The sequence below is a fragment of the Motacilla alba genome, chromosome 2 (genome assembly GCF_015832195.1).
Source record: "Motacilla alba alba isolate MOTALB_02 chromosome 2, Motacilla_alba_V1.0_pri, whole genome shotgun sequence".
Classification (NCBI taxonomy): Eukaryota; Metazoa; Chordata; class Aves; order Passeriformes; family Motacillidae; genus Motacilla; species Motacilla alba.
In genome coordinates this window covers 18,580,957-18,595,665 of record NC_052017.1, presented here as the reverse complement: position 1 = coordinate 18,595,665, position 14,709 = coordinate 18,580,957, and the positions used below count along the sequence as shown (strand labels likewise).

Genomic DNA, 14,709 nt, shown 5'->3' with positions numbered 1-14,709 from the left:
TGGTTGGAGCACATAATTCAGTTTATTAATCTATTTTTTATGCTTCAAGAGGGTCCTGCATTGCCAAGGCAAGTGTGGTAACACGATAAGGAGATTCACTTGAAAACCAGTAAAAAATGCTAGTGGGGTGAAAGCCATCTAACTCATGACTAATACCTTGTCTGTCAACTGCCATGCCATGCAAAAACACCTTCATGTATGTAAGGAATACGCATCACATCTTAGTTACCTTTGCATCTCAGCCACCTCTTCAAAAATTCACCATTCAAGGCTCAGAAATTTTCTCTGGATTGTAACAGAAAGCCTGTGAAGACAATCAGATGTCATGGATGAAGCCCACTGATATCAAAGGGGGTCTAGGGTCAGGTGCATAATTATTAATCCTGTTTAACTTTTTACATTCAAGCCAGTTATGGCTAACCAAGGACACAATGGTTACACAGGTCAGTAGGACAGAGCCACAGCTAGAAAGAGACTAGAAAGGTACTAAGGTACTAAGCTCACTAAACTCATTGGTTTCAATGGTGACACCATCACAGTTCTGTCACTGGCGAGTAATGCATGCCAAGGCACTTGTGGAACAGTCTCCCCTTACTAAAATCATTTCAGTTCCTGCTATCAGCATACCAGAGCCTTACCTACCCTGTCACTGCATTTGGATAACAACAGTAAATATTTCCTGATTAATTTAAGTTTCACAAGCTTGTCTAATCTTTATTTTAATGTATTTTATACTTCTAGTCTTCCCTGGATCCTATATTAATGAGTTTCATGTTTTTATTATATGCTACATACTTGCTTTTCTTTTAAGTATGGTGCCTGACTGTTACATTTCCTTCTCTTAGTTCTTGCCTTGTAAGAAACTGTACATAATCACATTCACTTCTGCAGTTACATTCTATCTGTAACTTAATAGACTTTTTTCATTTAATGGGGTTTTTTCATACCAAAAACTCAACCCTCATTTGTGTCTTCAGAGCATTTTTCTACTAATTTTCAATATAGGCTGATCATCTAGTCTCCAATCCCACAATAAAGTCAGTTTTCTATAAATTTTGCCTTAACTTCATTGAAAACTCCGCTTAATTTTCCATCACCACCAAGCTTTTTTGAGCCTTTCATTCACTTCATCTCTGTTGAAAAGGACCCTGACTGCTAACTCAATTCAAGACAGCATGTCAGCTATCATCTGAGCCAGAAACACGCATTGTGCAAAAAGGAACACTAAACAAAAGGCAATGCCAAACAAGTGACCTCATTCCATGCCTGCTACCCTTGCCCTGGTCTCATCTACAGCTTGCTTGCACAGGCAAATAAAACCTTAGGTCCTTCCTCTTGTTCTCACAACACTGCAACCAAGGGCAGCCCAGCCCACACCAGAGCAAGTATCTCTGCTGAGCAGGCAAGAAACCATGAAAGATGAGATTGAGGTGCCTCCACAGATCCTTTGACTCCTTCATTTTCCATCAGTGGTACCTGAGGGAACAGCACGACTGAGTGGCTCCAGCTCTGCAACAAAATGCTAGCCAATCTCACTTAAGATCAAAGGTGACCAAGTACCTTTAATGATAAGAGGAGGGAGTAGGACCCTGCTCAGTACTGGCATGCTGAGGTACAGCCTGGAGACACCCAGACCTTGCCCCAGTACAGACTCTGGGTCTTATCACAGGTTCTTCATAGGACAATTCTCTAGTCCTCCCTCAAAGACCATCTCTGCTGTGCCAAAACCCACACCAGCCACACTACTCTCCTCAGGTACTTACCCACTCACCATTGTGGAAGTTGGGAACAGCTCTCCTGTTATGCCAAATCCTATAAAAATCACTTAACCTTGGCAACAAAAGTCACACACACTGGAGTATATATCTCTTCTAAAGGCTAGAAAAGGGCTAGACTGGCCAAACTGGGTATGGGTTCACTTTACACCACTGTTCCCCAGTAAAGAAAAAAAGGAAGGCAAGACCCAGCAGGGAGAAGTTCAAAAAAGCCACCTCTGAAATTATGTTTTCTTCAGACTAGATTCTCCCAAAGTCCACTAGGGACTGACGTTCAGACCTCCTCTATTTTCTGCTTGTGGATGGCTTACTTAGTGACATATTCTGCATCTCCCCACTGTCCTTTGGGGGGACTGAGCCAGGTCACCACTCACCAACTGAGGAAAGACAGAAGAGAAAGAAACTCAAGGCAGATCTGGAGAGGGGGCGGCAGGGAAGAAACATCCTTCAGTTTTGCCATTAAAATAATGTGGTTTCTAACAGTGAGACTGTGTTGGTGTGAGACAAAGAGCCTTCCAAAAATAGTACACAAATATCTCTGTAACTGAATCATTATTTAAATAATTACAAGAGCAGAAAGGCTTAGAAAGCAATCTTGTGTCACTCTAATTTGCTGCTTGGAGAAGTAAACTTTTCTTATGTTAGGATGGTTGGATGGTTAAAAAGTTCAATCACTGGTTATACCTATTACAGTGCTGGCTTTGTCACAACTGATATATCTACTGACAGCCTAAAGAAATCACAAAATCACAGAAATTTGTCTTAACATGCAAAAAAGAAAACAACTCCAACAACAACAACAACAACAACAAAAAAAAAAAAAAAAAAGGGAGTGCCACAGAGGACCAGATCTCCTGTTGTCAAGGTCAATGAAGCCTGTGAGCATCATAGGGATGAGCCATTAAAATCTCCAGGGATCAAGATTAAAGATAGCATTAGAAGAAGCAGAGTATCTTGTTCTTCAGCAGGAAGTTTAATGCCTAAGATGGTGCCCTAGCAACTGCTGCACAGCACAAAAGCATTAGGTAAAATGGAACTAAAAGGTAAAATGATAAGCAGGCAATGGACAGTGAAATAAAATAAGGAAATAAGAAATTATATTTTCCTTGCAAGCATTTAACTACCCAAAGATCTCTGGAGGTGCTAATTCCTACTTCTCAGCCTTTTGGCTAATTAATTTTTTTTCCCATTTTAAAAGCCTCATTTTAATTAGCTCCCAAGTTGAGGTACCATGAAGAGGTTTTATTTTCATTCTCTTTTTTCTATATTAAAAAAGACTGACTTCAAAAGTACATACTCATTAAAAATAATTAGTGATTTAGATACCACCAAAATATATTCAAAGATACTGGAAAAATAAGTTGGGGTTTTGTCATAATTCAGTGGCTTGGTATCACAACAGAAAAAAAAAAGAGCCATAGATTTAAACACAAAAAACCTTCCAAGTAGATTCAGTCTTGAAGTCACTAGTGTTTAAAGACAGACTCAAGTCCTTTAGTCAGACAATGGACAGGTGCTTAGAACACATACCACAAAACACTTCATAGTTTTCTTTAATGGAATTTTTCATTCCATTAAATACTGCCCGTAGAGGTATATGCAATACAGCCAATACCACAGCAAAATGTGGAAATGGCATACCTGACAATTTATTCCTCACATTTACATAGCTATTTTAACCTTCAATCAGAATTTTCAGAGTTATAATAATAAGTACAGACGTAAACTTTTAGATCAATATGTATCAGTAACACATTCATCTGTCAACAAGCTGGCAATTAGTGTGGATTACAAATTAAGTCCATGAAATGCTATGTTACATATTTGAAGATTATGTAGTAGTTTTTTTAACTGCTGATGCCCTTCATATAAACCTTGCCTTGCAATATGAACATTATCACAAATAGAAAATTAAACCAGTGAGACAGAAATTTCTATCTTTTTCTTTTGTATTCCCTAAATAGATTATTCCATTTTATTATTATTTTTACCCAGGAAAAGCCCAAGAAGTATTTTTCTAGGATGGATTGAACATTTTGCTCATCAAGGAATAGAGCAGTATATTGAATTGAAGTGTGTATCATGTAAAGCAACCCATCAAAGCAAATATGGGTTTAACCAAATACAGGTTCAACTTAAAATTTACCAATGCCAGGAACAAAAATGAATGCAACGCCTTTGATTCTGGAGTGCAATGACACTGTTCTAGTTTACACAAATACATGATTTAAGTATTTCTCTGTAATTCTGAGCTTTCTTGATGTTTTCAAAAGAGAAGCATGATAGGACATCTCTATCAAAATATTTAGGTTATCACTTGATTCAATTCTACTTAAAGTCTACAGTTTTGCAACCAATTTACATTTAGCCTTCATTTCTCATGCATGAGTTGACCCACTTACATATGCAGTAAATCCATGCCTTTGGGGATTTTTCTGGACGGCTTGCTTTATTTCCATCACACAATTCATTTTATTTTGTCAATACAGTGAGCAAGGTTACAGTCATCCTGTCAAATTTATTTATTTAAATTAGAATCAGAAAGACTATACTACTCCCTGTGGAACTCCACAGAAAACTTTTTGAAACTTTGAGGCTACATACCTCTGCTATCAACTGATTTCATATGAAAGCACTAATACAAAAAAAAAAAGGCAACAGTTAAAAGAATTTCTTCTGTAGACTTATAAAACAGACTTCTGAAACCCTAGGAAAATATAGGAAAACACAACAATAAGTACCACATTATACTTGCCTAAGAAAAAGAGAGAAAAAAGATTTTTTCTAAGCAACCCTATAGAATAAAGCCAGATGGAATAAGATCATTAAGAAGCAGATATGTAGGCGTCACATCTGCTTGCTTAGACTATCAGAGATCCACTTAACCTAAAATATTTCCTCCTGCATCTCTGAGGATTCGCATTTGAGAAGCTTCATTTGAGGTTGCTTACCATCCTCACAGTGGGGCTGCTGAAAGGGAACTTTCCCCAGGCAGAAATTGTCCCAAGGTCACATGCCATTCAAGTCCAAATAGACTTATGTGCAACAGAAAGGAACTCCCATTTTACACAATTTGCTAATGTGTTTCTTTCACACATTAGTAGCTTACCAGAACCTCAGTATAGATTTGCAGATAGTGTTTCAGTGGACTTGCCCAAAGGCCTATCTGAATGTACACACCTAACACTCTTGGTGTACACTCTGGAGTGTAACACTCGTGGGTAGTATGACATACAATAAACAGTACACTAACAGCATTTTAACTCCTTATTGCTAATGCTAACCATTTTTCCAAATGCAGTTATGCCTTGGGCAGGGGTTTGTTTTCCAGCTTCTCAAAGACAAAATACTTCTGGTGTTTCTAGAGAAGAGTTATGTACCTTTCCACCTGTGTTACAGAAGAAGCAGCTTTATAACAACATCACCGGTAGACTCTAATGCTTCTCCTGCTCTGGATCAGGAAGTTCACCTTTAGCAGGTGAGGAATGTCACCTCATTAGGGATATCTGTTTTACTACCCCCATGGAATATGGTCTATAACTGAATTATACATTGCTGAAAACTGAACATCTGCCCACTCAGCAGAAATTTAACCATAGTTTAAGTCATCTAAATTATTCAGTTCCACCTGTACTGACAGTTTCATAAAGAATTAGTGTAATGACTATCTGACATTCCAAAAAGTATCCTTCAAGTTGGCATTCTGGAGTCTAAAAATACTGTTTCCTCCCACATGTTGGGAGCTATTGTTATGTAAATCATAAGTATTAAGAAAGAGAAACCAGAAAAGAGAATGTGCAAAAGTTATGGGAACAGAAGGAGAAGTCGATGAATCACGAATACACTGCTCTGGATTCTCAGCAATCTTTTCCTCCCCAGCAAACAACTGTAAAATTCCCTAGCAAAGGCTATGCCCCCTTCTACTTCTAATAGGAGCCTACACAGAAGATAATGGTCTACTCTGGTGCTACTTACTGTACCAGCATGAATAATGTCTGTGCTTTAGTTCTTCATTTAAATAAGGACCCCATATCCCTCCATACTGGAGAATTTCAATACCTCTTTATTTCTTGGACAACTCTGGAAACAATGTAAATGAATACAGTTAAAGAAGTGAGAAAGAAGCTTTGATGAAAACTCCACAAAGAAGTTACAGGTTGTCTGTACAACATTTTATGGTGTGTGGAGTATCAAAACATGCAGTAAAAAAACAGCAAATGAAAAAATATTAGAAAGCTGATTACTTGGTGACTGTTGTCCTACACAGGGATCACAGCAAAAAGAAGTAATGAAGCCCAACAAAGCAGCATGCCACTAAGTATCTTCAGAATTTTTCCTGAAAGTGTAGGTAAAGAATTCATTTGCATAGGAATTAATTTAACTCTGTCTCTAATTTTGCATATTTTGATAATGATCAGTAAAGAAAGATTTTCATTTCTAAGTAGAATACACCTTGAGATTTGAAAATAATTCTCAAAGCTTTCTATTTTCTCATTTAGCACAAGTTCTATCTAAAATATTGCTTACATTTCCTTAGATTCATCATTTCTTAAGAATGTGTTCAGTCATTTTTAAAATTTCTGAAAGCTTACAAAGTATAAAACCTGTGTAAAAATCTGCAAAAAATACTCATGGTTATTGAAAATTAATATAATTCTTTTGCTAATTTCTAAAGCATTTATTAGGACTTTAAGGCAAAATTATTTCTGAAAATCAGAAATCAAACTCCAACACAGAACTATTAGAAAGTCAAAGGACCTGAGGCTTTTCAGAATTTCCATTTCTATGAATCTACACAAAACAAGCTTAGAAGATCAATCCACAGAAAGGACACAGTTGGACCCCATGCATGTATGTTCTCAGCACAGCAGGAGCTCCACCTTCTTGCAGAGATACACTCATGTCAGCAATAGGAATGACATATTCAACCTTCTTGTTTCCAGACAGAAAAAATGCTGTTCAACTCAAATGATAAATGCTTAATCACATGAGTTATATGCAGATACTTGAAGTGCAGCTGTGTGGAATTAAGTCTACAACATACCAAATAATGAATACCTCCTGGAGTTGCAGCTCATGTTAAACTGTCAGAGGTACCAAGGGCAGCAGAAGGCAATCAGTAGCAGGATGCATCTGGCTGACCACACCTGCCACGGACATGCAGCACCAGGGCACTGCTCAACAAGGGCTATCCCATCCATGTTAGTCCACACAATTGTCATAGATAAATAAATGCTTATTTTCCCGATGAAACAACAGCAAGATGAAAATCATGCTTAGGAATATAAGGGCTCAGGAATAAAACATTAGTTACTTCAGAAGCAGTAAAACCCCAGCACTGCCTAGAACAGCATAAGCTCTTTTTGCATATGATTTACCCAGTCTCTCCATTGATGTGCCAGGGCTGGTTTTGTGAAATGCAGACATTGATGCTTCTGTTAATTTTTCTTGTTCCCTATTCTTCTCCTTCACTTGAATTCAATGGAGGGAAAAAAGCCCTTGGAGACAAGTATCTGCAGGCTTTGTGCTGTGAATCCTACAAGTGGAGCTCTGGGCCATGTTGTTAACATCATCTCCTGCCAATTTTCTCTACAATCTGTTTTGGCAATTTAAGAGATCATTTTATGTTTGAGCAAGTAAACAGACTGAACAACTCTGCCAATAGCTTCCAAATAGGGAGCCATGGCTCAGTGTCTGTCAGGGACAGTTTCTAATTTGAGATGTGCAGATGTGCACAACTACAGTAGCAATGTGGTTTGTGTCCTCCTTTAGTTGCTACTGAAGATGTATTTTTACCACATCAGAGGTAGCGCCCAATTTCCTTATCATTTGTGTCTTTGTCCAGATAGCAGGTGTTCAGTTGATTCAAATCATGGGGGAATTCCTGTCCTCCTCCACATCCCCTGAAGCTGTATAAATTTAACTGGAGATAGAATGCAACCCTTGATAATTAAAAGCCCCACACCATGCACCATATTTCATTAAAGACATTTAAAGAAAATTAATACACAGCTTTTCTCATTAGAACCCACATACAACACTTTCAAGAATGCTACAAGATCTTCCTGCACTCTTTGAATCCAATAAAGGCTTCACTAGCTCCAATGAGGAGTTCAACTCCTGATACTTGGGAAGCCACTCCCTTACCCCATAGAGGAGTGATTCAGTGACCTTCCCTTCATTAACTCTACCCTCCTTCATAAGTTCTTCACCAAAACAGGATGCCTTGGAAATGTATTTTTTAAAGCAGATTTAATCTGTTTCCTTTTTTTCTTTCTTTGCATTAAGGTACTGTTTTCACTTCAGATACAACCCAAACTTACTGGAAAATGAGTCACATGCAAATAAATGAACAGCATGACTTAATTTTGTTGTCTCTCCAAGAGTAGAAGGGCACAAATGTGTGGTGCTTCTTGCTCTTATGTGATTCGAGTTCATAACAGCATTAATGCCAAAGTGAGGAATGCTTTTACATGGGCTCTTAATGCAATGAGCACAAGCACTGTGAAAGCTTCCATGCATCCTTCCAGCCATACAACCAAGCCAGCAACCTCTACTATCCAAGCACTGGCCTTTATCTTAATGAAAGCTTCTCACTCCATCAATTTGTATGGACACCTGTTTTCTTTTATACTTTGCAGACATTTACCAGAAACATATTTAAGAAAGAGCAACTTATTTCACATAGGATAAAACACGCTTCAAGTCATATATCGAGACATAAAAGTGCAGTGGCAGTAAGCTGCAGCTCATTGCTGCAGACTGCTGCAAGTGTTCCATTTCCCCAAAGAAAATAGTACTAGATTGAGTTTCTACTCCCTCATTTAGCCTTGTGTCATGACAGACCAACATTTTTTGCCATCATCTTTATTTATTCTGTCCCTTTTGCCACCTTAACCTCTTCCTTGCAAAATCAGTTTGCAGCTAGCTTAATTGCAAAATCGCCTATAAAAATACATGGGGCTGGGGCTTTTTTCATTTTGAGAATATTTGCATTCATTTTGAAAATCTTCTCAAAGTTCAAAATGGACCAAAACACTACTAAGTCCTTTGACAAAGTGTACACATTTCTCTGTGAGGACGACATGTATTTTTTTGTGTATTGACTATATATTTAGTACCAAAATATGTTGCTTATCTGCAGAATTTGGCTCCTAATGCTAAAAAAATGAGATTAAATTTCATTCTTGTTTAAGAAGCACCACTCTGGTCCTGGTACCTCCATAAGAGCCATAAAATAAAGTCCACAAGTTTGGTCTAATTCTTCAGAAGAAGGACTGCTGGTGGCAAAATAACAACCAAAATTCAACCCCCTTTATCTATCCACACTCCTTCCACTACCTTCATCATTTTTTTTCCTCACAAGGTTTATATTGATAGCACAAGACATTCTTGAAAAAGTCAGAGTACTGCGCTAATATCCATATGCTGCCAAACTTCATATCAGGACATAAAAGATAATATTTTAAAAATATTTATGCTATTTAACATTTATTATAATAAAATTTATTTTGTTATTTATTTTCATCAAGGATATCTACATAATTAACTGTTATCACTTACCCCTTCAATGAAGTAGTTACAATTTTGGTTCAAATAGGCTCTTTGAGGAGTTTCTAGTACTTCAAGGTGAAATCAAAACTAAACTGAAAATTAAATAGATACATTAGTATTCTTCCATTTTTCTGTATATGAAAATTAAAATTATTTTAGAATTATTAAAGGGCTTACCTTTCAGTGTCTTGAAATCTTAATTAGATCCTTAGTCCATGATGTATACTGCTTATCTGACAAATACAGAAACTACTCTGTGTGGAAGGCATTTCTGTAATACAGGAGCTTTCTAATTAAATTGAAGTTGTGGCCTATGCAGATTTATCTTTCTAGGATATAATGCTATAAATTAATTATTTCAGTGTAAACAGAAAATAAATGCAACTTCTTTTATCATGCACCTTTTAAAATTCCATTTCACCCTTCAAGACTAATTAGTCCTAATAGGGTCCCTGACTTGGAATCTCTGTCAGCTACATACGTAAAGAAAACAAATCTCTACTGGATAGATCAAATCTATTTTGTTAAGAATAGCGTGTTTAGAAATGAAGAGAAAGTAATCATATAGGCAATGACCAAGGGTAAAAACCTGAAATAAAACCACTTTTCCCATTTTTAAAAGCTATTTCTGGATCTGAAAAGGCAGGTAAGTATCTTTGGTTCAGGAACCAGACAGTATCATAAACTGTGGAACAAGATATTCCATTAGAACAGAAACTCCCTTGATCCACTCAAAAGCAGAGATGGGAAGAAAGTTCTTTCCCATGTCACAAAACTACTTGTTTTTATTATCTCCTTTTCCCACGACAGAAAACACAATGTGCTTTGAACAGGAGAGAGATAAGAGCATGCAAGTGAGCTGTGTCCTACTATTCTGTTGAGGGTACTGGGCTTGGAGATCTGAATAAATTTCTTGGCAGGCCAATATCCCAAACTGAGCACCACAGGCCTGCTGCAGGGCACTCCTCTCGGTCCCTCCTTAGAGAGCAGACCCGTGCGAGGGATTAAGTATTCACCAGAGCCTCGCTCGTTTCATCTCCTTGATGCCTTCCAGAGCCACCCCACAGAAAGGAATCACTCTTGCTTGAGGAAGTTATGTAGGCTGTGAGAGGACCTAATTTAACTTCCCAGTCTGAATAAAAAATGCAGCTGATTAAAACCAGGGAGTCACTGAAGTTTCCCAGATCCCAAATGGAAGCCTTAATGGCCATGCTTTTTGCCACTCCAAAAAATACATTCTTCTCTCTTACAAGCCAGTAATTTCAGTTAGCCCCAGTATGAACATGAGATGAGCTTTTGTTCTCATCTTGTCTACATACAGGAGCAGTTGCACGGCTCTTAAATTAACTGTCATCTCCATTGGCCAAGGCTCCAGGAAATGAGCCCAAATTTTTCATCTCAAAGACTGGCTCTGGACATCAAAATCTTAACTAATGAATGCTTTGGCAAGAATGGTAAACCACCACTGCTGTGAAAAATAAGTATTTTTCAATTACTTTTTTCTTCAATAATATCCCAACCTGAAAAAAAGGTTTTTTCTTTCAAGTAATTAAATCCCATCATTTTCTTCTGATCATACTTACAGTGGGTGTCTCTGATGCCTTGCTGTTATTTTATTACTACAGGGAATGATTCAAAAATATTTTCAAAAAATAATCTATAGGGACAAGTTCTTGCAGCAGAAGAATGATCAGAAGGGAAGCCAAGACAAGTGAATATTATTGATTCTGCATCTTTTCTAGTTCACACCAGTTCTTACCTACTTCAAACATATCAGAATTTGCACTATGTATCACCAATATTCCATCATGCAGTGAGTTAAACATGCTTCAAGAGAATGCAGTACAAATAAATAACTTTCTTAGCAAAGACATGTCAGGAAAAATCCCATTTTTAAAAATCCCATTTCTGTAAACTAATGAAGTATGTTAGGTTTTAGGTTTTGCTATTTGCTATTTCTTTGTCATCTTGCAGAGCATTGTCTTGGACGTCTTTTCTTTTAAAACTCAGCATCAAAATTTTATGTGCTTCTAGAAAATTCCCTCTTGTTTTGCTAATTTTGACAGCCCCTGCTAAAAAAGAGACAAAGCTTTTAAACTTACATAATGTATATACTTCATATAAAGAAAAAGTAAATTAAAAGTTCCAAAAGTATTCTTACTTGAAGACAAATCTATTAAAAGAGCAAAAAAAGTCAAATCATTTTAATAAAGAACATACTTTGAGCATACTAGCTGAAAGTTGGAGAGGTGAACACACATTGCCAATGTGCTGTACAAGTCCATGGTATACAGTTACACACATTTCAAAATCTGGCATACACAAATCAATCACCAAAATCAGACTGTTCACTCGCACAGACTTCATCAAAAACACCAACACACACACCTTTTCTTAGACACACTATTTCTCCATCTACAATCACTTTAGGTAGCAGTCACATACATTACTGATTTGTTCCTGAGTCCTTTTCAGTCTTTGTAACTCGGGCGTATCGGTCACAATACTGAACCCTCTTCCTTTGCTTTCTTCAAAGTCTCTTTTGTATTTTACCTACAGAATAGAAAATACAGAAGAACAGGGTTGTTTTCATTTTCCACAATGTGCCCCTAGCAATTTGGCATTTATTTTTAGTGTAAATAAAGCACTTGTGAAAGGCTTTCAGCCTTTAAAGGAGAAGCCTGCCTTTATCCACTAACAGAGATAGACAGCAATTGGGCAAAATTTCCCAGTGCCCAAGCTAATGCCTCCTCCAGGGGTGCCACAGGCTCACCTCTATGAATACTGCAACTGTAGAAGTATTCTCTATGGCCATTTCATTCTCAAACCAGTTACCACAAAACTACAGCACCTACTCTTACACAAAGAAGAATACCTATAACTAAATCTGGAAGTCTTCTAATTCTTCTAAACTTCATATTTCATCCTCTATTCATGATTATTCTACCAGTCTCTTTCCCAGCTGAAACATAAATTACACATTAAAAAAAATACTGCATGAAAAGAGTATTTAGAAATCATGAAGTCAAACCTTTATAAGTTATGGAATGGCTGCCTGTAAAGCTTAATTTATCCCTGTTGCACATATGCATTTGGATATTGTCTTTAATCAGGTATTCATATATTATCCTTTGGCAAGGCCCCCTGCTTTACTGTGTACACAGCAGAGATGGTTCCATAAGTGGCTGTGTCCTTTTTTTGGACCAGACTACTCAAATCCTACCATCAAGGTAAGAATACTAGTTTCCTCAGAAGCTTTTATATAGCTCTCATCACAGCCATTAATCAATCTTCATATTGCACCCTGGAAACGGGGAATGGTAATATCCACACTACTAGTACAACCTGCAAACTGAAGTAAAATAAGCTTCATTTCCAAAACATACAGGGGTCTCAGTGTGTTCACTCTCCGATTCCTAACAGTTGAATATGTTTAAATTATAAGCTTGGGTTACCTCTACAGATATGCAGTATTTCTGCAAATTAGTCTTGGGGTATCCAATTTCAACATAAAGAAACAAGATGAAATCTTCAAAATCTTATGCCACTGTTGAGCAACAGACAAAACTCTGCATCAATAACAGTCAGGACCCATGTATCCATGGATGGATTTAGCTACCTTATCCATAACAACTTCCTGTTATTTCCTATACTCCCTGCTTTACTACTACACACATCCAGATTTTGCAACACCAGTAGCACAGACAAAGAAGGATTCTGCTTCACACAGCTGATAACCAGAAAACACTGAGCATATGCACCAAATTCAAGGTTAGGCTTATTTTACACGCAAGCACTTAATGTTATGATGGTGATGCACAGGAAGAAATACCTCTAAATCACAAAAGTTAAGTTTGACAAGGCTATAGAATATAGTTTGTTCTTCCCATCCTAAACCTCAATCAGTATGCCAATGACTTCTGCTTTTTCTTTAATATAACTCACATATAAGCCCATCAAACAAATCATTGAGACATGGCAGCAAATGACCACATCAACAAACTACCATTTTTCCTGTGTTCCCGATGTAGAGCTGGCTGTAGATTTCACACAAGTATAATATTTTCATGCCACCTTGAGACAAAGACACCCTGAGACAAAGACACCCTGAAAGAGACCCTTCCACTCAGGCTTTTGAGCTAACCATGGGCTGATTGGCCCATGCCTTTCTGTTCATCTCCTCCAGGTTCAACCCCTCTGCAACTTCCTTTCCGTTTGACCACAATATTCCAGGTCTCACTTTGTTTCATTTTGACTTTCTAAACTAGTCTGGTCCATCTCTTCACAGTTTCTTGTTAAATCCCTGTAACCAAGGCACTCCAATATTCATTGCCAATTATCTCCCACCAAATGGCTCTCCATCTTCACACTGACTCTCAGGCCCCCTTAAACATACTGGGTGGACATGCTGTTCCAGGACTTCTGGTGCCAGGAAAGAGGTCTTAGGAGTATGTCTGAACTTTCTATATTTAGAGTCATACAAAACTTTATCCACATTGGACAGCCCTCCATGGCCAAGGACACATGACTAGCATAAAAGACTCTTTCATCTCAGCAAGCTTCAACTCCTTAGCCCTAATGCTAAGACAACTGAGCTGTTCAACCACTCAGCTGAACCAACTGCTGAAAACAACCAACCTGTCAATAATTCCAAGTAAGGGAATGGTCTCAGCCTTGGAAACTGCTGAATATTTTGCACAAAATTTCAAATTTGGCCTGAAGCAGGCAGCAGATATGGAAATGTTGAGCCTTACTGCTTGAAGTTTATCAGAATTATGAGCCAGTGAACACATCTTAGAAATGGGTTCAGCCCCGCCAAAAAGAGAGATTACCTATTGTTAGAAAGAGCATTTCCTGTTATTAGTTCCAAATGTACTAGCCATTAACTTCAAATGACCTTTATTCATCTTACAAAGGAACAGAAGAAGAAAGGGAGGGAACTAGATAGTTCTAACTTAATATTATTTTAATCCCTCAGTCAGATAAAAAGGGCTCCTCCTGTCTATTAATAAATCACTTCGCAGGAATAAGGTTAACTGCAGTTCCCAGAGCAACTACTTTGCAACCATAAAAAAAAGTAAATTATTTAAAATATTAGCAGAGTTAATATATGCATAATTGGATTTTGCTACCTAACTTTAAAACGTAAGTTTGAGTTATAAAAATCACGAAGTAATGTTTCATGAAGAACAAAGCTCCCTGAAATGCGGTCCACTAAAAGTCCTAGTTAGTGTAAGTTCAAAAGAAAAAATACCTCAGTTTCTAGAAAATGTTTAAATAATAAAGATCTCATCCGTCATTTAGGACTGAGAAGAATATTCTTTATAGGAGCTGCAAACACCACTACAGCAAATTATTTAACTGTACACCATGGCTGTCT

The 14,709-nt window shown here is 37.4% G+C and overlaps 1 protein-coding gene across 6 annotated transcripts in view; it reads right to left on the bottom strand.

Annotated features, from left to right (window-relative positions):
• NEBL (nebulette) overlaps nucleotides 1–14,709 on the bottom strand; it is a 246,327-nt gene that overhangs the window by 125,243 nt on the left and 106,375 nt on the right. For 3 of the 6 annotated variants that reach the window (XM_038127749.1, XM_038127750.1, XM_038127748.1), the window contains one exon: nucleotides 11,775–11,882. In XM_038127749.1, coding sequence (XP_037983677.1) covers nucleotides 11,775–11,882 — 108 coding nt within the window. Of the gene's footprint in view, nucleotides 1–229; nucleotides 253–9,338; nucleotides 11,427–11,774; nucleotides 11,883–14,709 lie in introns of those variants that run through there. The other 3 variants (XM_038127747.1, XM_038127746.1, XM_038127745.1) reach the window with 3 other exon arrangements.